The sequence below is a fragment of the Centrocercus urophasianus genome, unplaced genomic scaffold, assembly GCF_019232065.1.
Source record: "Centrocercus urophasianus isolate 14NV4802_14NV808 unplaced genomic scaffold, USGS_Curo_1.0 seq_19, whole genome shotgun sequence".
NCBI lineage: Eukaryota > Metazoa > Chordata > Aves > Galliformes > Phasianidae > Centrocercus > Centrocercus urophasianus.
In genome coordinates this window covers 5156696-5179715 of record NW_024884744.1, presented here as the reverse complement: position 1 = coordinate 5179715, position 23020 = coordinate 5156696, and the positions used below count along the sequence as shown (strand labels likewise).

At 37.0% G+C, this 23020-nt stretch overlaps 1 protein-coding gene across 7 annotated transcripts in view; it reads right to left on the bottom strand.

The window, feature by feature from the left end:
• Positions 1-2796: 2796 nt before the first annotated feature.
• Positions 2797-23020, bottom strand: part of NLGN1 (neuroligin 1) — a 274010-nt gene continuing 253786 nt past the window's right edge. For 4 of the 7 annotated variants that reach the window (XM_042820725.1, XM_042820728.1, XM_042820726.1 and 1 more), the window contains 3 exons: positions 11028-11240; positions 5700-6489; positions 2797-4860 (listed from right to left, as the gene is read on the bottom strand). In XM_042820725.1, coding sequence (XP_042676659.1) covers positions 4038-4860; positions 5700-6489; positions 11028-11240 — 1826 coding nt within the window. In that variant the 3' untranslated portion in view covers positions 2797-4037. The remainder of the gene's footprint in view (positions 4861-5699; positions 6490-11027; positions 11241-23020) is intronic. The other 3 variants (XM_042820727.1, XM_042820731.1, XM_042820729.1) reach the window with 1 other exon arrangement.

Genomic DNA, 23020 nt, shown 5'->3' with positions numbered 1-23020 from the left:
TCACATGGAAGAAGAGATTTCTGATGTTACTTAGAGAATGTCCCTCAGCTTATAGACCGAGAAAAAGAGCAGAACTCCCTCAACAGATATTCTAACAAGGGCTTTGAATGAAAAACAGCAAAACCTCTGCAAGGAATTTCCCTTTCATTTCATTTATTTGGCTGCACACTTTCACAACAATAATTAAATTATCTAATGTTTGCTTTTACTAAAGAGTGATCGTTGGCAACAATCCACTAGTAGGAAAAAAAGGGGGATCAAAGGCCAATATTTTAAACCAACAAAACAACTTCCAAACATCAAAGGAATGCCATGATGTTTGGCAGCTTCTTAGGAATTCAGTTATCAGCTCTTAGTGAAGATGGCAACAGAAATCCCAGTATTTCTGTGCAGTGGTGTCTCTAAGGCTGCAACATGTTTACAAGTTAGACCTCTATTTTTCCAGTTTTCGGCACGTTTCAATAACCAAAACATCTGGTAATTGCAGTTCTGTAACATAGGAGACCATACTTAGTGCAGATAACAGAAAGAAGTACCTCTTCCTAGGGAACATTACATTCAGGTAGTTCACCCATGCCCTACGGCTCTTCTGTGGGTGCAGAATACCACATAGAACCAACTAAGATACCATTGAGCAAAGTGCATTTTTATCTGCTTTATTTCTCCTAGAAATGTAGCACAGCACATTATATCGCCTGTAATTTTAATAGGTAAATGAGACAATGATTCCATTGTTATTTTTTTCTCAAAGTGGTAGAATACATTTCCTTCCAAAGGTCTGCAAACATATTTACAAAAAGTGTGAAAGCAGTAAATGCAGGCTTTTTATATTTTTACTGAATTTCCAAAGATTGACTAATATCTTCATTTTATTGGAAACGTGGTCCAAGGATGATACAAGAAATTAAATATCACACTTGATTTTGTTTTCTTGGAGGTTATGGTGGAAACAAATCAAACAGATGAATATTTTAAAAAGAACAAACTTATATTCCATGAAGCGTAACGACGATATTCCCAAACCGTTCCCTCTATTTTTATTATGCTTCAGCTCTTAAAACATCTCTTGGTTTTTCTTAATGTCATCTTAAGATGTGGGAAACCACCTCCCTTTTGGAAGACCAGCTGCTGTGATGTGAAGTAGCCATTAAAATATCATTCACAGTATCTGCATCCTATGTGAACTTATTTTCAAGCAGGACTTACAAAATGTGTATCGTTGCCTTCATCTTTCACATTTTCAATACTGTTGGCTGACAAAAATAAAGTGTAGTGTCATGCTTGGTTTACCTAAATCATTTATTTTGTAACTAATAAAAGTAAACAATTACCAGATACTGTATATATAGATATATATATATATATATGGCCACAAATAAACTATAGTAGAAAGTTATTTTGGTTTTGATAAAGTTAAGAAAAGCACATAAAATCATATTTCATTAATATCTTGTTTTATGGCCATCAATATTTTTTGTGTTTTTTTGTTGTTGTTGTTTTGTTCATCAACATAGCAAAATACAATCTTCCTATCAAACAATAATTATCAGATGGCAGACAATTTTTTTATTGGTTTACATTGGCAGGTCACAGTCCAAAAGCACAACCACATCAGGCAGAAATTGCACACAGACCGCCCTGGATTTTGAAGACAATATTGTTTTTGCTTCTACCAAAAGATCTTAATTTTTAACACTGAGGACTGAGAGATGCACTCATTGAATGCATGGATTTCAATTGTGGGCTTTTTAAGCTAAATAAAATGACTGAAATCACAGCATTTTGTTTTGATTACAGCTTCAGTTTTAATGTCTGTGCTTGATGTTAGCAAACGTGCTTTGAACTTCCTAGCGGCTGTTCCATAAACGTTAACGCATCCGAATAAAACCAAGGTGATTTTTTTCTGTTGTGGACTTCTGCAAATTTATTACCATTAGGCCTGTTCACTGGCTTTCTTTTTTGGTCTTCATTTTTGTATTTATATTTTGAACTTTTTTTTCTGAAAATGACAGGAGAGATTTCTGTGTAACACTGTAACATAAAGTCGGTACTTTTGGAAGATATGATAGTAGCTGGGACTGGCCTAAAAGTATGCAGTTCTATTAATTGCAGAAGGCATGTTCATGTCTTCAAAAACCAGACTGGTCTTAAGATATTACTCTTTATTCGAGACAGTTACCATTACTTCATTAAAAAATGACAAAACAGCAATAAACATTTTAGCTCTTTAATGAGCAAAGATCAGGTCTCTTAGCATTGGAATAATATTCGTTATCCAGATTATCTTTATTTCACTCAGTGACCAGTAATATGGCCAAGAAGTACAAAGTAATTTTCCATCAAGTAGTATACAATTTATTATTTTTTTTGTGTAATAAGCTTTCATTCTTGAAAAAGAGTAACTGAAAAGAAATGTTTCTGTTACTGCAGTTAGTTTGTCAGAGAAAGTTCTTTGCATTATCTTACAAACTATCAAAATTGCTAGTAATTTGAAAAAATGTAAAAAAAAATCACATAACTTTAGTCTAATAGAAATATAGTACAGGTAAGAGAGAAAGTATTTATCAGGGATGTGCTCTTAAGTCCATCTCAATTATTTCTTTTATATAAATGTACATCTGATTACATATACAAACATTTTGAAAGGACTGTGGTATATAATTACTGGAAAGCAACAGGGAATGAAAAATTTCTTTTCATTTTAGAACACTCATTTTGAATCACACAAACATATGTACTGTTCAGATGTTAAAATTTCCAGGTTTTGGCGCTCTCCCCGTCCTTACATACCCCCTTCTTCTGATCTACAGAATTCATTTAAATGGCTAATGTATAGCAAAAAGGGAATTAACTTTATATTAAAGTATCGTAAGTAAACTCTGTAACATGCAACATGAGTTCAAACCATAAACTGAGAGATGTAATCAGAGTGGTGATATTGGGGCGTTTTTATACCGCAAAACATCATTGCAATTCAATCTTTGGACACACTTTACCTCACCAATTTGAACTAAATATATTGTAATTAAGTCACAGAAAATTATAAATCCTTTACCACAGGAGTTTCCATTAGAGTTACAATTATGTTAATGTTAGACACTATTTAGGTGAAAAGGGAAGACAACATTAATAAAATAGATTTTTTTCTGGGATTCAAATCAGTGAGTTTTCACCACCGCATACCTAGAATTCCAAAAATACCTCTTAGAACTGTTGCAATTCCTTCTTTTACTGAAATTACTATGAAATATTTCACTGTAATTACTTTTGCCCCTTTAAAAAACTTCCTTAGGTTGTGCCAATTGATGGAGAACGCTTCTATTAAAACTCCAATGGGATGAGAAGAATTTTAATTACGGCTTAATCAGCAGCACAGCCACCAAGCATATAAATTATCATGCACATCGTGCTAAAAATAACCAGTTTCTTTTATTCCCACAACTTTTACACTGACAGCACTTAAGTGATAATCTTGTACCTGCCAGGCTGTAAAACTTCTTTGTCTGACTGGCAGATCTCAGCATGAGCCCCTTCCTAAGGCCTTAACAGCATTGGTGCTTTGTGTACTTATTCAAATATGTAAATATGGTCTACACAATAAAACAGGTCCAAATAAAAATTGGTGAAAGTTATCTGACATTCCATTAGTGTGTCCCTTGTGCATATTTATAGGTTTTTAAAATTTTCAGTCTTTGTTCTTTCCTGTTTGTGTTGCACATGCCTAATTCCATTATGTAACTTAAATCTTCAGAAAATTAATACTTGAATGTGAATGAAAAAGTATCATTCAGGACAACTGTTTCAAGCAACTGCCAACAGTTGGGTGGTTTTTTGTTTGTTTTTGTTTCTTAAGTTCATTTGATATATGTACAATTCATTTTTTTTTTCAAAACCCCAAAAGTTCTTGATATGTATATTCACATAATATTCCTCCATATTTAAATAGTAAGAGTCTTGTAGGTTGAAAGCCAAGTAATCTTCAGTAATACCACCTACTGTAATCCATCAAAAAATAAAGTTTGTTTCATCTTGTCTGGCTATACCCTGGTTGTTGAGTGTGAATGGGGGTGGGGATGAGGATGGGGCAGAGTATTGTTCTGTCCTCCGGTAAATGTATTGAATGTGTGTAAGGGCTGAATCCCTGGTATAGTGTTGGGAATCATTGTGATGGTGTTGGGCGTCATTAAGGGAATATCATCAGGAGACCTTCTCATAGCTAGCGTGTAGTCTGGGGGACAGGCGGTCCTGAGAACCACCTCATGTGGATGGATGGACTCACATTCATGATCCAAGTCAGTGTGCTTCATTTGGAGGGACATTATCTCCTCTTCTTGTGCATGGGTGAGATCATTGGTAGTAGTACGTTGTGGGCTACATCTCCTATGAACATCATGTCTCCGCTTGTCCTTTTTGTAGTACAGTGCTGCAAAGGCCAAAATGTTCAGGAAGAGTAAAGATGCACCAACTGCAATAGTAACGCTCAATTCTGTTGAATAATCTCTTTGATCCACTGAAAATGGGCTTGGTTGCTGTTTGGGATCATCTTGTTTGGCTGTAGGAAAGGCTGAAGTAACAGAAACTGAATTTTTCCTTGTTGGTCTGAAAGTATTATCTGTTGATGGCACTTTAGTTGTGGTAGAGGTATACTGTGAAATGTCGTTAAGATTGTGCAGATGAGGTACCAGTTCCAACCAAAGGTTCACTTTATTGGCCCTATAATGTTCTTTAACTCGTGGTTTTAATCCAATGTGAAGATACAGTTGGTCTTTCTGAGAATATCTGGTCCATGCTACTTCTTCAAAACGATTTGGTTTTGTATGGATGAATTTTGTATCTTGTGGCACGGGCTGATTTGGGTCACTAAAAAAGAAAATCTCAAATTTTATACAGTATTTCAAAAGGAAACATAAAATTAGTATTTTATACTTAACATTCAAGTCTGCCTTTGGACAGAGCAGCATATTATTTCTTAAAAGGAGAGGTTTTACTAATCTCAGTTAGATACAGTATTATGCAAATGAACCACATATAATCTTTTGTTACATAGAATTCATCACTTCTCTATTTCTACAAAATGATAGTATCACTCACACAAATCTTTTACTGCTGAGGAAAAACTGCCAGCAGTGTTGTGATGTGGGCAAATGCCTACAAGAAACCAGTGTGAGAGGCTATTAAGCTTTTTCTATTTTCATTTTAGTAACCTGAAGCACAGTGTTTCAGTTCACACACAGTATCTGTGGTCTTCTAAAGGTGAAAAGACCACAGCAGGGCGTAACTCAGTGTAACACATACTGACTTAGACTCCAATGGCCAAAGGTGGAGTAGCATTTTGAGATACAACTAAAAGCAGGATTTGTGAAAATGTCAAAACCTCTCAAGTTGTTAGATGCATTAATGTAAAACATTTTTAACTACCTGCATATGTTAAACACTCAATTTATTACTTTTCTAGGGAGCCCTTAAATGATTTTTGCGTATGTGGTGTTTAAAATATCTTCATCAGATTACTCACAAAAATATTTTTCCCTCCTTTTGCCAGAACGTGTAAGTGAACTCAATGACATTACACAGCTATGCAACCCAATTCATAATTTCTTACTCATCTGTGAATATTTCCAAGGGAGATATTCAAGAGAAAGTGCTGCTTACTTATATGCAGTGTTTGTATATAAAATTATTCATTATCTGGTACTCACCCAGTTTTTGCGAAGTTTGTCCAGTATGTCATCACTACTGCACTTAGCATGACATCATTTTTGGAGAAATTACAAGGAAATAATTCAGTAGGACCAATCATGGGGATTCCCAGTACGTAAGGAACCTCATCTCCATGGGCTGCATCTGCCCACGCAGGTACCTGATCTGTCTGGCAATGATGGTAAAAGGCATAGAAGTATGTAGGCGATCCAAAATTCGAGTGAAGATCTGCTGTGGCCACTGCTGGTGCAACCCATTGGTGATCAGTAAACAAAGCCAGCAGTGTTTTCCTTCTGGTCTCAGGATTGTGTCGATCTGCCCAGTCGGTGTACATAAATTTAATAGTTTCCCTCAATATATCTTTGCCTTCAGGGTATCCGTACAAGTTATCGACAAAATTAGAAACTGCAAAGTCAAAATCGCTAGCTGAGATGCCATCTTCACTATCCACAATGTTTTCAACAAATTTTAACCCTTCGCCTTGATTAACTCCCAGCATGATGTCGTAATTGAGGAATTCTCCTTGTTCCATCAATATCTGAGGATCATCGGGTATCACATCGCCATCAATTACTGGTCCAAAGGCTATATGGTATCTAGCTGGTTGAATGTCCTGGTCAACGAGTTCTCTATAAGGCTTCTTCTGTAGACATTCTACCAGTTCTACAGTGTCCGACATGTTGCAACCAACTTTTGTAGCCAGCATCCTGGCATATTTTGCAGGCTGAAAACTAACCGCCCAGCTGGACAGTGCTGTTCCACTTTGAGCTATTGCTCTTTGAAAAAGTCCTGTGGGGAGAAATAGTTTAAAACTACTGAAGTGACCTTGGAACAGCTATATACTTGAAAGATTCAGAGAAGTTCTTTGAAACAATAGTAAAGTGTAACAGAAAAAATACTTAAAAACAATCCTAGTAATAGATAAATACACAAGATGATGAGATCTGACTGCCGTTGAGTCTACAGGTAATGTCTACAAAATCAACTCAATATGTGCAGAAACTGAAGCAAATGATTCTACCTTTGTGTAGTCCAGCTGAAGATCAGAATTTCAAAAGGAACTCAGAAAGAAAAAGAAGTAGCATTACCTTGTGTCCAGTGATGCTATTAGCATGAAAGAAACTCCTGCCTTTAAAGCACATTATAGGCTAGGGAAAAAGCCAGGAATTCTCTTCAAGCTATCATCAGCATGCATGTATATGATCACGTATTAAATAAAACTAATATACTGCTATTTTACTTTCTCCTTGGGATTAAACCTGGTTTGAGAGGTACAGTGTATTGAAGTGCATATTATAGCAAAAGTTAATGTTTTGGAGCAATGGATGAGAAGGAACTAGGCAGCTATTAAATTTACATGTGTCTGAGAGTCAAGATCCTTTCTTGTAAAGTGTTTTTTTAATGAATGTTTATAGTGATCACACGTGAAACATGAAAAATGTATATTTTACACTATTTAGCTTTGTAATTCAGAGATATGAGCATATGTTCAGGTATTCATTTAGGGAAGAGAGCATGAACCAGATCTGTATATAAACTTGTAGCAAATCCCAAGGACTTCAGTGCAACTAATTTGAATTTCTGCAGATTTAACTAGCATTCTGGATCAGGAATTCTACTCATAGAAATAAAAAATGTTTTTAAATTGACCTTTTCCTCTCCTCTCCATAAGCATTTTTGAGTGTGTTATGAAGTCTCACCCCTCTTGTAGTCAATAAATCAATTAATTTTTTTGCTAATGACTTTAACATGGTGAAGACTCCAACCTTATTCCTCTATCTCATGTATTCCTTTCATTTTGGGCTTTTTCTCACTCCCTCTGGAAAGAAAAGTTCCATTTCTGAAAGAAATTTTGAGTATAACAAAAGACAGAAAAATTGATCTCTTATAATTCTCATTTCTAATGTTAGTACAACAGAAACTTAGATTATACGTAGGTGCTTGTGGCCTTTCTGTTGTTTTTTGTGTGTGTGTTCTTCATTTTCATGGACGTGCATCCAGTTCATCTCATTAAGTCTTTAGCGCTTACTACCAGAAGGTATTTTACACTGGATTCTACCTTTTTAAAGCTCACTACAAGTAATACAAAATGGTCCATTGCAAATGTAAGTCGTACTGATATAAGACATATATGTCACATTAGGTTTCACTTACGTTTGTAGGTACCCAGAGTAATTCCACTGACTTTGGTCAGGAACTGACAGGAAATGACATCTGGCCTCACTTAATTTTGCTCAGGATTTATATTCTGGCCCATGTTTGAAGAAGAGCTGGGTACTTCCACAAAAGAAACTAGTGCTAAGGTACTCAGCTTACTTCAGAACTTGATTTCAATAATGCAAAACACGTCATATATCTTGATAGGTAACATATTTCTATTGATTAAAAAAAATAAATACTTCTGTATTCTCTTACTTAAGTCAGAGATGCGTCTTGACAAACTGTATTTCAGTACCAGATTCTGCACATTCAGAAGTCAATAAGGATTAATTGCTATCAGGAAATATTTTACAAGCTTACGAGGAATTTTCAAATCATTTTAGACTGTATTAAAGTGAAATCCAAGTCTTAAAATCAGATAGGTGTAGGGATTGAAATATGTAAACTCAAGCTTTTCCTTAAATTTACGAGAAGTCATATCCAAGATGTTATTTCCTTGCAAGAAAAGAGTAAAAAATAAGAAAGAGCTGGAGCTATAAAGCAAGTAAAAATATATTTGCATGCTTACAAGGTCAGATATTGAGCTAGTACAAATCAGTGCAAAGTCAGAGGAATTACCACAGAGGATCCAGGCATTATATTAAATGTAACAAAAAGACAAAACTGAATTTTCACAAACATGTATTTCATGATACTTCATAATCTTTCTTTTTGCATATTGCATAAATCTCTTTTTACTGCTTTATTAAATATCTCTGAAGAAGGACAGAAAGAGTAGGCTACGTATTAAAAAATGCTGCCTTAAACATGAGGGCTCACTAAGTGAATATAAACATTGAGCACTGGATTAAGTAGAAGTGGTCAAGTCCTCTGGCCGTAAAGTTCTCCTGGGAACTGAAACTAAACATCCTCCCTTCTGGTGAAAAATTCTTAAGGAAAAACTCCTCGTCTCAATCTACTTGGTAAAAAATGAATAATGCTGTGAAAAATGATTTTCATTCTGTCAGATCAGTATCTCACAGGAAGGAGAAATATATTTTTATCTGATAATGTGTATGATTATTATAGCTTACGGGCTCCAAACTGATGGCAAGAAGATTTAAATGCTCAGCAGACCATATCGCTTTGTGACTTCTGTTCAAAAGCTCACCAAATAAATAATAATAATTTGCAATTTGCATTTATTCATCTACATTTTCAGAGCGCTTTCTAAAGATGAGTGCTGTTCTGCCCACTTGCAGATGGGCAGCACAGAACAGCACCATCCTAAAAGGGGCTGTATGCGTCCTCTCCGCTACCAAGTGATCCTTCCAAAGGAAAATGGAGCAAAGAGAGCAACTGAATTTGCATCTTATGAAAGAGACTGGTTAACAATTTGCAATAAAATTTGTTTGGATAATATTAGAATATTGCAAAATATTTAAAAATTTTAAACAGCTTTTCTTATTTGAAGCTGACCAAATTATTTTAATAATTCTCTAGTGGGAAGTCTGAAAATCTCCAAATGAAATAAAATGAGTACATGTGGGTGGCATGTACTGTTTAATCCAAAATTCAATAAAGTTTTTTTGTTTTTTGTTTTTTGTTTTTTTTTTTTTGCTTTTGTTATAAAAGAAACCCTGACATTTACAACTCCATTTTACATACATATCCTTAAACCCTCCTTCCAGATCCTTTGAACTCCTATGTCGGAAAATAATGGCACCAGAATCCTCCGAGAAATTCTGCTCCTGGCAGAATTCTGGATGTGTGTTGAATACAACAGAGTAAAATTTCCTGATAGGAGGCAAGACATGACTGCCCAGACATTTTAAATAGTGGCATATCACATGAATGCTACATTGCATCAATTAGATTAGTATTATGGTCTGGTTTTGTGTAGTCCTGTGTGGATCCAGGTGTTGGACTCCACCATCCTTTTGGGTCCCTTCCAACTTGGGATATTCTATGATTCTATGATTAAAATCAAGTAAGAGGAAAGAAGAGAAACATTCAACCAAATCCTCCACACCAGAAGTTATTTCTTGTGAGTTCTGGTGAAAAAAAAAAAAAAAGAGATGAAGCAGGGTTTCAGATTACAGGATAATGCTTCTTGTAAAAAGAATCCGTTTCTTTCTCTCTTTTAAAATAGTTTAAAGGCCTGATCTAAAGAATCTGTCACTTTCATTGACCTCAGTGGGTTCTGTATCACAGTGCTGGGTAAATACAGCTATTTTAATCTGAGTGGAATTATTGTTTTATGACTGGCCAATTAGTCTTCCATGAAGATACGACAATATAAACCAGTGTGGGATTGTGTGCCCAGTGACAGTGTGATTTCCTTTGTAAAAATAAACAATACAGATTTATTTGTGAAAAGAGCGAGACAGAAGTAATGTGATCAATAAGCAATAGCCATGCAAATGAGAAAAAACACGTGGAACTTCATTACTAAGCTTATGGAATAAAAAACTGGGGCCCCTCAAACAGCATGTTTTTAATTTCCTGCTGTCTGCCTCAAGTAAAGAGAAAAGGTGTTAGTTATGGAATAGGAAAGGATATAGAAGAAAATCCATTTGCAACTTGGATGCTTTGACAATTTTGGATCATGCATGCAAGACATTCAACCATTTTTTTTTTTAATTAGAAGACAGCAAGTAGAAGCTTATGCAGTTTCAGACCAAAGATTTCTGAACTAGGTACTCTTCTCCTTCACACAAAATAATAGTTTTAAGTATTTTAGTTGTTAGCCTGAAAAGAGAAACTGTGTCTTTTTAGTTTTCCTTAAATTCTGCTCCTCATGAGAAACTAAACTTGCCTTTCATGATTGTCTAAATATAGATGACCTCACCTACTGTGAGCATGACTGACTGGCTTTCCAAAAAGGACACCCTTAGGTAGGAAAGAAGAGAGACAAAACTGATACACTGAGCATATGCTGTTCAGAAGTCTGCTATAAAGCATTTCAACAAAGCTCCATAGGAAAAAGAAGAAAGTGACCCAAAATTTAAACATGCACAGAAGAGCTGAGGGAGAAGGCGTTTAAGTACAGCCTTTAGAAAGTTTGCTTAATACTGAGCTGAACTCAACTGTTCCTAGAACAAAGGGAATATACAGAGCATCACATAGTACTAATGGTGGTGGCATGCAGACACCAAAATTGTCAAAATTTGCAACCTGCATAATACCTTTGGTTGAATTGCTCCAACGGTTACCTTCAGAATAATGGGATAAAGTCAACAGATTGACGCATGAACCGCCTGCACCAGATCCAAAAACAGTTATTCTTAACGGGTCACCACCAAAGAACCCAATATTTTCACTAGTCCATCGCAAAGCTTGAATTAGATCAAGGAGGCCATAGTTTCCTTTTGCTGCTTGGTCCCCAGTGCTCAAAAATCCTGTGAATGGAAATGAAAAAAAGAAAGGGTTAGAGAAGTACTCTTCTGACTAATCTTTTTGAGTCTTCTAGGTAACACTTTAAAGGTATACGAAATTAAGCATTGTGCAATTGCATCATTTTCCATATTCACTAGACAGCAATTTGCAATTTTGCACTCCTCCTGGAATAATTCCTTTCGTGTTCACTCTTTTGGCCATGATATATTAATGTAGGGAAAATGAAGAAACATCACAGGCTGAGTATTCATCAAAGTACTAACAGGTCACAATTTACTGCTCCCAAGGACTCTGTGCTGATTACACTAAGTTAAAGAGTAAAGGTTTAGAAAACAGATGTGATGAAAGCATTTTTAACTGGTTGGTCAACTGTGTATTGCACTTCTGCAGATGCATCTAACAGCTTTGTTCCTGCTAGAAAGACAACAACTCCACTTCTTTGTATATCATGTTCAGTTAAATCACAACAATACGATCTTTATTTTCTTTTTCTTTTTATTTCTCCCATATTCTTTTCTCCCCCTAAAAATACAGCTGGTGTCACAGGACAGACTGCATTGAAAAATGAACTCAAGTCCCCAAGTTCCAGCACGTAGTCATTAACCTCAATTAATTGAATCTACATTAAAAGGATAAAGACAATTTAAGCCGTTTCTGTGTTCCCTTAACATCAAGAAGATAAGAGCTCAGGGGCAATCAGGAGAGCACAGGAATTGCTTCCTTTTATTCCTACTGGAAGAAAAACAATGCAGCACATCAGATGCAGGAACGACTGTTTTACACTTTACTCCCAGCAGTGCCCTGGCATTTACTATTGCCAATACTTCTGTCATTAGAGACTACCGAATAAATGGTGGACAATAAAGACTTTGGAGAGAATCACTGTTGATAGAATATATTGTTTTGCTCTTGGATACTGTTAGTTGATATTTCCAATTTTCTTAAGCTTAAAAGACAAGATATTCAAATAATACCAGCATCCAGATGTAGTCCAGTGCCTCCATTTGCATATGAAACTGATTTAACTATCACTGAATCAACAATGTACTGTTTTTCAGTACATGCTTTGTAGAGAAATGCAAGCATTAGAGCAATTATTTCCACATTAGTTATGTATTAGTGAGTCTTCTACTGTAGTTAAAGTTATACTGATTTAACTCTCTTTAGAATAGACAGCCTACTCAAAAGTTCACAGTTTTTTCTTAAACAAAACCACAGCATGGTTCTCAGAGGACTGTCATTGCTTCATTATGACAAGAACAACATCTTTTGAGACATTTCTACAAAGAAATGGAGAACTGGAAACACATACATAATATAGGAGTACAGCTAGGTGCATATGCATACCTATCACAGAACTACAGAATGGCCAGGGTTGGAAGGGACCTCAAGGATGATGAATCTCCAACCCCTCTCCACATGCAGGGCCACCAACCTCCACATTTAATACCAGACCAGACTGCCCAGGACCCCATCCAACCTGGCCTTGAACACCTCCAGGGACGGGGCATCCACAGCCTCTCTGGGCAGCTGTTCCAGCACCTCACCACTCTCATAGTAAAGAATTTCCCCCTGACATCCAACCTAAATCTCTCCTCCCTCAACCTAAAAACATTTCCCTTTGTCCTGCAGCTGTCAACCCTTTCAAAGAGTTGATTCCCCTCCTGTTTGTAGGCTCCCTTTAGGTACTGAAAGGCTGCAATGAGGTCACCCCACAGCCTTCTTTGCTCCAGGCTGAACAAGCCCAGCTCCCTCAGTCTGTCTTCAAAGGGGAGGTGCTCCAGTCCCCTGATCATCATCATGGCCCTCCTCTGGACCCTCTCCGACAGCTCTCTGTCTTTTCTGTACTGGGGGCTCCACATTTGGACACAGTATTTCAGATGGGGCCTCAACAAGAGAAGAATAGAGGGGGACAATCAATATCCACATGTATTAGGAACATGCAATTTGTAAGAGACCTTTGCTGTAAACTGCACTGATGGCTAATTGGCATCACTGCCTCAGTTGTGGAGCTATGGCACATTTGGGGTGAACAGTTTTGTTTGTGTAGGTCAGTCCTGATCTTTGTTACCATGGAGAGGAAACAGGAAAGTGGCATAAGGTGCCAGACCAGCAATTCTCCCACTTTCAAATCTAATGCACAGATCTAATGGGCATATTTCATTCACTGTAGCTGTTGTAAATAGCTGTTTGGATACTGGACTCTAAAATAACTACTATTTTATGACTAAAACCCACCACACTTACTTATTATTTAACTGCATGAGAAAGGAAAGTAGCATCACTGTCATAGAAGAAAACATCACCACCTTATTCAGGGAAAACCCAGAAATGAACTCATAATTAATTCATTCTCATTTTACTATTACAACCCAGTACTCAATTGAGATTAATATTGTGCTATTTTACTCTCTTTTTTTTACTCTCCTACGTTTATTTCCTTACATGCAACCGAAGAGGCTGGTAAGCATGCCTGTGCAAAGGACCAGCCCCAATATGCACACAGGCACTCATTCCTGTCTCCACACAAACAGTTCTTCAAGATGCAGAGAGACGAAATCATCGCACCTATGACAGCAAATCCACTGAAAGCTTCCTAACTAGTCTCACTGCTGTGTCAGCCTGCTTGGAGCTGAGGGATGGCACCAGTGACTGTAATAAAATGGTGTGAATCTATGGGAACTACTGGGTCCTGTGGCTGCAGATGCTGGGAGAGCCTTCTCCATTCCTTATATAAACACATGACTGAGGAAAATCAGTAACATATCAATTCATCAAGAAGCACAGAAGTGATTGTGCTGACTTAGAGGATTACAAAAAAAAACCCCAAAAATTGAAATAAAAGCACCAATGGGACAGGAGTGATTACCAAAATTGTGCTCTAAACAGCTCTCTTGTTGATTTTTTCCCCCTATTCTGGCTTGAAGATTCGTGGGGCTCAGAAAGGGTCTGCTCTGAGCAGGGCTGCATGTTGGTATGAAAAAAAGGTGCAGAATTTTCAGTGACTCCTAGCATTTTGAAAATAGATGGCAGTGAAAGTCTTGAACGAAAACAAATGAAAACACTCAACAGTGCTGAACAAGTTATTTTCTGTATTCTGCATAATATGCAGCAAAGCAGGCAGCAAGTAAATCTTTGCCTGGAAAAATGACAGCTGAAAATTACAGGTGAAGACTTAAGCTATCCCCTGACGTTAAGTGAGTTCACAGCAAACCCTGAAGCTTGATGGGAAAATGGGAAATCCTTGGGAAATCATACATACACTTGTTTTAAAGAATTCTTTGTGGAAAGGATCTGAAAAAGAAAGCTAAGGAGGAAATTTCTCTTGCTGACAAAAGTAGAAACTTGCATTCAATTCAGGAAATGTGCCAGAAGGGGGAGCTTTCAGTTTATTAAAAAAAAAAAAAAAAGAAAAAGAAAGAAAAAGAAAGAAAGGAAGGAAGGAAGGAAGGAAGGAAGGAAGGAAGGAAGGAAGTATTAGTAATATTTACTTCATTCATCTATATTAGAGAAATTATGACTTGTGTCCAGAGCAATAGCTCTGATGCAAAAGAAATATTTCATGCCTCCTCAGCAAGAACCACATTGGCTGACTTCCATATCTACACAAGATGGATGATTATTGATGTTGACTTTCATGACTTGAAACATTTCTATCTCAATTTTCAGAACCATAAGAAGCCTGTTAATATCACCACCTGTTCATGCATTTTTTCTTATATGCAATAGTATCAGCATGGTCTAAAAGCATTCAAAATGCCACGAAATTGGAGATAGGACTTATAAAGCAGATGAAGTTTTTCTTTCTTATTTTCTCCCTTTTTCTTTCTTTCTTTTTTCCCTAGCAAGGAGTGCCACGTTGCAGTTACATCCACACAGAGATACATTAAAACACAGCATCATACTCATTCTGCAGGTCTGTGGAGCAAGTGCTTACTCCTATTTAGCACTTGGACAAAACAGAGGTTCTACCAATACCTTTTATCCTTAGAGGAGATTTCAGAATGTAGTTAATATAGACACCATAAAAACCAATATCAAATCTATTCCTCCATCTGTGTCATTTCTAGGACACGATCACTATGCTGTGCAGATATTAAGCTAACAATTTTGAGTCAAAGAGGCAAACTGCCTGTGGTGGAAATGGCTTGTGCATGCATGTGTGTCTGAAAGCTTGTTTGTTCAACTGCATTGGCTAATTTATTAAAATACATTATCCCTCCCTGCAAATGGTGTTTTATTAACATCCTAGGATTGTCATCTCTGCGGGAACACTACCAGATGCCATCATCTCTGACTCTTGTTAAAAAAAAAAAAAAAAAAAAAAAAAAAAAGTGAAGTAAATGATTCAATATTTTAGTGATTTCAGGAAGACATTTCAAAAAAAGAAAAAAAAACCCTTATTTTTGTATTACTCTCTAAAAAGGTCAGATTGGGCTAATTTTGTTCCATAATTAAGTTCTTCTACTGGAAACATTCCAATCATCAGCTGAACAATTGCTATTTTATGTTCTGAACAGACAGGTTATCTCTTCTTTTATCTCCTCTAAAGGAGCAGACGCTAATGGAATTATGGAAGTGAGGACATGGTCTTTTGTGAGTTGAGAAAGAGATTTATTAAACTCATTTGGACCATGGCTCAGCCACATGGCTGTCCGACAAATGGACAGTGTGCCAGAACCAGGCCCTCTATTTTGTGGGTAAATAAATTGTAATGCTGCATAGGCTTATCTGCCCATTTAATGATTTATGCTTCCATTCAGATAAATAATTGTCTAATGCAATTCCAGTATTTTTGAAGAGTAAATAAAATAATAGAGATGGGAAGGTTTAAAGATGTTGTTAAAAACCTTAGCAGATTCAATTATATTAGGCTCTGACCTAATTTAAACATGCAGAGGAGAAGGCTAAGAGATTTTTTTCCTAGGGTAAGGGAACTACTACAGCCTGATGATGCAGCAGGAGTTGGATTGGGCTGGCTGATAACTGAAGTGCCATTTCCCATCACTGAGAACCAAAGCACCTTCTGATGAGTTCTGTCCGTGGGAGTGTTCCACGGCCCAGCAACCTCTGTGCCTGCACGAAAAAAGGGCGCAGAATGCCTTGCTTTGCCTGTGAGAAAGCAGCAAATGCTACTCTAAAAATAAAACACGTGATAGGAAGTGCTCTAACATGCTGCAAGGTGGGCTGCTTTTTCTTCCTTCCTTTCTTTTTTTGTTTTTAATTTTAATTTTGCCCAAAGAGCCACATTATTGAAAGCAGCAACATTTATGACTTAAATTGCCCGCCTGCTTAGGCAATGTGTTTCAGCAGGTTCCAGTTACAAATCCCTGTGCTTACCCTATGGTAAATGTCATCTTTTATTTTGCTAAAAGAATATGTTGCATTGTGAAAGTAAGAATGGCTCACTGTATAGTGGAAGAATAGTAGGCATTTTGAGGGATGGCTTTATATTTCCTTTGGATTGCAGGTTCCTTGCCTAGGACTTTGGTTTGACAAGCTCTATTAATATTCAATGGTAATTGCAATCTACAGAAAATTTCAGTTGCCCTTTAGACTGTACCTACTCAGTTAGAAATGTGAGCAAGATAAGCAAATTTCAAGTAATATGGTTAAAGTTAAAGAGCACATTTGTTTTCATCTTAGACATCTCACTTGAATTTGCACCAGCTAACTAATCTGAATGAATTACGTGGGCAGCAACACTGTGAACATTAATGTATATGTGATATTCATGGAGCAGAGGATACTGCTCCTTGCTTTGCTGACCAGCCATTCCTAATATTAATAACATATTTTAGCAATGGATAAGGTGACTAAAAGGAACAGAGCATCTTGTAAGGAAGATGTAGGAGATCTAAACCATTTACTGCAATGAAAATATTCCTTCCTATTCATTCGCGATGCACTTTTGCTCAAGGATGAGCAACACTTCTTTTATAGATGGCTCGTATTTTGATTTTTTGTATAGAGGATACATTAACAAGTCAGAATCTTTGCAGGTGGATGCACTGCACTTTTAAACACTTAGAAGACAGATGCAATTAAACTTAAAGCCAAAATTATGATAAGAAGACGAAGTTCTATTGTAAAATATTTGTTAATATTAAATGTGTAGTGCGTGTGCATTTTATCTACATATACGTTTGCAAATTATACACTCTTCACCCGAGTACTAAAGTTATCTGATAGGTCACATAAATCGCTCAAAAACCTATTTATACTCTGCAAATATCTTTCATATAAATAACCTGAACTGATTTTTTCAGCCCATGACTTTGCTTTGGGATGTGTTAGGCTTCAATTTCTGCAATGATCAAGTTGTGACTAACAAAATTTAGCTGGATGTGCTATATAATAATGATCAAAGTGATGGAAGAGACCAGGAAGGGCTCTGATATGAGGTCATTAGAATTGGAAATCATCTAGAGCTGTGGATTTTTTTATTTTTTATTTTCCTAACAGAGAGAAAACGCATCCCCTCGATATGGACTACACAGCTGACTTAGGGAAAACATCTCACAAACGAAGATGTTTCTGTGAGCAGTTGTTTTCACTATTCCCACAACTTCATTCACCCAACTCAACTATTTTAAATGCCCTAATTAGGATGTTACTGTAAAAACAGTACCTCAAGGCTAAGTGTATGAACAACAACGCATACTGTGAAAGCACGCTACAGCTGCAGTAACTCATACACTTATTGGGCTTTAAAGCGCTGCAGTTGTGAAGAGCTGCTTAAACATCCCAACAGCACCAACTTCTCTGGCCCGTGCTATTGCTCCAGAAGCTAGCTTTTGGAAATTCCTAGCCATTTCACCAAAGTCAACAATTTACAGAACTTAATTAGTTCTCTATTTAAGAACTCTTAACTATATCCTTTGTCCTTTGGCATTTTGAAAGCATACATGGAGAAAAATGCATGGTGGTGTAAGAACTCTGCTGTGCTTTTTCAGCGTTGCTATTTTACTGCTGGGATTTCAACGCTCCTCCACGGGGTACCAGATCTGAATTAATATTAGCAAAGTGGCCACAGCCTACAAAAAGGACGGTCTTTCCTTTTGGTTCTTTGAAACAAGTTTTCAGTTTTCAGTAGTTTTCAGTTCCTTGCATCTTGCCAATTTTTTTTCCTATCCCTGAAAGATGATTTTCCTCAACCCTTACAGCAGGAAGGAAGTTGCTTAGATATATCGTGATACTCTTGGCAAGCATGCCACAGACATTGAAGCAGTTGGAGATTTAATTCCAAGATTTCTCAGAACGCTGCAAGAAAACGTCAAAGTTTCAGTGAGGAGATTATAAATGCCTGTGAGTGCTTTCAAAAGTTTAATCTGCCTCTTCTTCATGTGGTCCACCGTGTTCTTGGCTTGTTTTTTTTACTGTGTGCCTGCAGTATGTTACATGAAGGCTGATGTGGGTGGTCTCTCACATTATGAGATGCTCACCTAACAACCCCATGCTTGCTGACAGGATCATGCTGTGTGGAAGGTCCACAAAGCAGCAGGGTGGCATTGGTTGTAAGGCCTCCCACTAGCTGTTTCCCAGCTGTGGCATGATGGTGCTTCTTGCCAGCAATCCCAGCCCACGTGTCAGATGGGATCAGTCAGTGGGTACAGCACGTGCTGAACTATTCAGACACAAGGCAATAATGTCTATTATGGAATGGTCAGCTGCAAAGACAAGCCTTGTAGACAGAATCCTCTAAGCCTATGTGGTAGATTTGGGATTGGGGTGGGAAGTGTACACTGATCCTAGGCTCTGCAGGCAGCTCATGCACAGGGAGAGCAGATAAACGGGCATCAGCTGCCCTCTGCTTGTCAGACCCGTGCTCAAAGCAAAGCACAGCCAGTCCCAAATGATTACCCAAGAGATCAGCTCTACTGTGGCTTATTATGGATGATCTTTACTGAAGAGTCATATGAAAGTCTGATAATAATCTTGGAGATACTTTAAAACAGTTGTGTAAGCAACACAGCTAGTCCACAAGAAGTGATCTTTAATACTGATTTCTGGATATGCCGTAAGAGGAAAAAAGTGAAGGAGGAGGCACGTCTAGTCTCGGGGATACAGCTGCAGAAACTCATTTTAAAGGATTTTTAGTGATATGTGCTGACACATATCGGAAAGTAGAAGTAAGCCCTAAGAACTGATGGATGACATTTGGCATAGGTGGCCACAAAAAGCAGTTGGAGTACGTTTGATTTGTCTGCTTTTTGTCTTTTAAAATAAAGGGGGAAAAGCTATATATAAATAAACATTTTAATAGTGAGAGGAGTAGTTATCTATTAATATTTCCATCTTTGAAAAAAAGAGCAATTCTGTTGCCAGCAGATAACATCTGCTTTAATGCCTTCCACAAGGGAAAATTCATACTTGTTAGTACACAGCTGAGTCATGCTTTAGGGTGATGCAACTTTTGGTTTAAAGTATTTTTAAGCTGCATACAAAATTTTCACAGGATAATGAAAAACACTGTAGTACTGAATAACACGACAGCAATACTTATATGATTTACCTTCTTTGAGTGCTTTAACAAAAATATAAGTAAAATCAACAGCCACTAACAGACTGTATAGGCAAAGCCAAATCTTATTATAGGATAAAGTGTGCAATAATAAAAACCAAACATACTGTGATCCGTTGAAATATATTTAATCAAACCACAAATGATGAGGAAAGACTATCTGAGAGAATGGAGAAGTCCACAGCCAAAGTCATCATTTGACTTTCTGACTTAGCAGAAGGAGGCGATACCCTAAGGGAGAGATTCATGGCCTCACCAAGACTTGGTGCACAGCTGTTTACTTCAAGTAGCACGATACACAAAATTATGTAGCCCAAAGCACATTGTATTCAATATCTGTTTTCTACTTCTGCCTTTCTCCGCTACCATTTTCAACAGCAAAAACAGAAACAAGACATTAAGATATACCTGTCTGTCCTAGAGTGTGCTGTAGCTTTTAACATTAGATAATACAATCAAAGGCAGTGGCTACAGACCTGGGTAATGATCTATAGCTGAGAGTCAACAAATATTAAGATTCTTAATGTGCAAAGTTTTAAAAATCCAAATTGAGCCCATAAAGAAGTCTCCTCTCCATTTTCATTCAAGACTTGGGCAAAATGAGTTCATTCTTTTCAAAATTGCACAGATGGTACTTGAAGATCTCTCTACCCAACATATTTGAGAAATTTATGCCATATAATGAGCTGTTTAATATGTGCAGCTACTTCAAAATACAAGTAGTTCAAATTCACATTTTGAAAGCATCATTTATGTCATGCGTTTCAGCTGATCGTTCCACGCCAGAAACCACTTTTACTAACTTGGGCCTGGAAATCATTTTTTGCTTTACAATGGTTGTTTTGGTTTTGTAATAGTCTATGTTTTCAGGAATGTCTCTCAGTTCTTCAGAATTTTGAATATGCATACAGATGAGAAAAAGGTTGGACTTAATCTCACCAGAAGGAAAAATTCATAGTTAAGAAATAAGAAAATCATAATTATGAGTTTCATCAAGAGGGACAGCACCATAATTTCTTATACTTCTTCACAGTGTAGAGATGTGTGATGAGGGTCCAATCAACGTTAATATGCATTCTACAAGTTGATGAAAGGGAAGTCAGAAATCTTCACGTAAAACTGCATATGCAAATCACTAGTTAGAAACCCCGCAGTTATTTGAAAGTGCAATCTTTCAATCAGAACACAGAAATTATGGTGCTAATTTACTGTGAACTCAAATCTCCTTATTTGAAAATAAATAGAAAAGATTAACCATCAGACCAATTTACCGAGAACTGCATTCAGAATGCCATCACTTGCATTTTTAGAACTGGAGACTGTCTAAAAATAAGTCATGGTTCAGAAGATTCAGGAGAGTCTTATGAGCACAGTAATACAGGTAGCAGTCATATCAGACCATCACAGGAATGCCTTCTTGCTTTTGAATATGCGAGTTGAACAACATATGAGCCTTAAACAATCAAAATTTGACTTCTATAGTCTGAACAGTGCAGACAGTGCTAAACACAAATGTACTTTATGACTACCTTAGCCACCACAGAAGGCTTTGAGAGGTGTGCGGCAAAAACAAGTTGCAAACAATGATCTTCATACATGAATACAGGTAACCACACTGCTTTCATTGCTATTAACTCCAGAAGCACTCATATATACCTAAACAGACACATCAGATCTAATTTTTTTTTTCTAAATATCTATCAGTGGTGGTAAAACGTGAAGTAAATAAGAACTGACTGGAATCACCATATGCCTGTTCCTTTCTCACAAGGGCATCCTGCCTCTCTGAGCACAGGTTTTGCATTCTGCTGTGTCTGAATTTCCTATTCCATAGGGTAAGATGCTTTATTTCTTCACAATGATTTTGTTGCGCTGCAACACGCATTTTGTGAATTAGAGGCAGGGAATTGAAGACAAGTCAAGAATAGAATAAGGTAGCTGCCACAGGGATGGAAACTGCCATTTAAAAAAACAACAAAAAGACCGCTATTAAACTATTTTCCGCACCTGAATTCTGAGGGATTTGGTCACCTCTGATTGCACATCTGTTAAACATCACATTGAAGATGTGTATTAAAATACATACATACAAATCCTGAGTATTTTTTCAGAGCAGTCTCACAGAACACCTGGTCACACATATAGCCCCTAAATTTTCTAGCGAGAGTTTAAGTAAACACAAGATGTCAAATAATCTTCTTTAGTTCAAGGAAAGGAAAGGAAAAGAGACTAAAATCCACCCAAAGTTAATTGAGGCTAAAATCACTGCAGCTCCATCTATTGCAATTTCACATTGGTGCACTTCAATTAAGGCATAATAAGAGTGCAGAGTAATTTACACTCATAGATTAGATGTCGTCTGTGAAAAATCACCAGTTAACTCAAAGTAGGCTTCTGGAGCACCACGAGCACAAATGTTGTAGGACTGAGTTATGTTCTTCAGTTAGCACCTTGACAGCACAAAAGGAAAGCCTAAATTCCTTCGTTTAAAGGTATTAGTAAGAAATACTTTGTATATGTGGGCACACACACATGTACAATTAGAGAATCTTTGAAAGACTTCCAGCCTCAAGTAAATGCACACCTCTTATCTTACATGATGCTGCACTCGTTCAGTCTGCAACATTGCTACTATATCATCTGAAAATATACATATACACGAATCAGGCTCACTGCAATTCTAATTCTAAGTAATTCTAGGGAAGTGAAGACAGTCCAAAGCAAGTGGGCACACAATTCCATGTACTTCATCTTTTGAGATATGCAGAAGTATGACTTCAGTAGCTACGTTCATTCATATATCAATGCACAGCACCAACAAAAAATCTAACCTAAGTAATACTTAATGAGTAGCATGGAGTAATTGATGTTTCAGATAACTATGTATATGAGGTGACTGGAAGCTGAAGTAAGATTCTGGAAATATTTGAAAAGAAAAACGTGTGCACATACGGCATCCAGCTCTCAATAACTGAGATTGCTCTACATTTAAAGATTTCAGCAACAAAGTTAGCAGCAACAGTGTCCAGCTGAGGTAAATATACTGTTAGAGATGCTAACTTTGCATTTACTGCTCCTATATTTGGTCCACAGTAGGAAACCAGGTCTGCGATACTGCCCTGCTGGGGAGCATCAGAGAAGAGCCTCATCTGGCATGGCTAGTTTCAGCTTTTTGCCACAAGATTGAAACCTGGAAAATACTGAAGTGAGGAAAATAAAAACCAAACAAGCAAGAAAAAAAAAAAAAAAAAAAAAAAA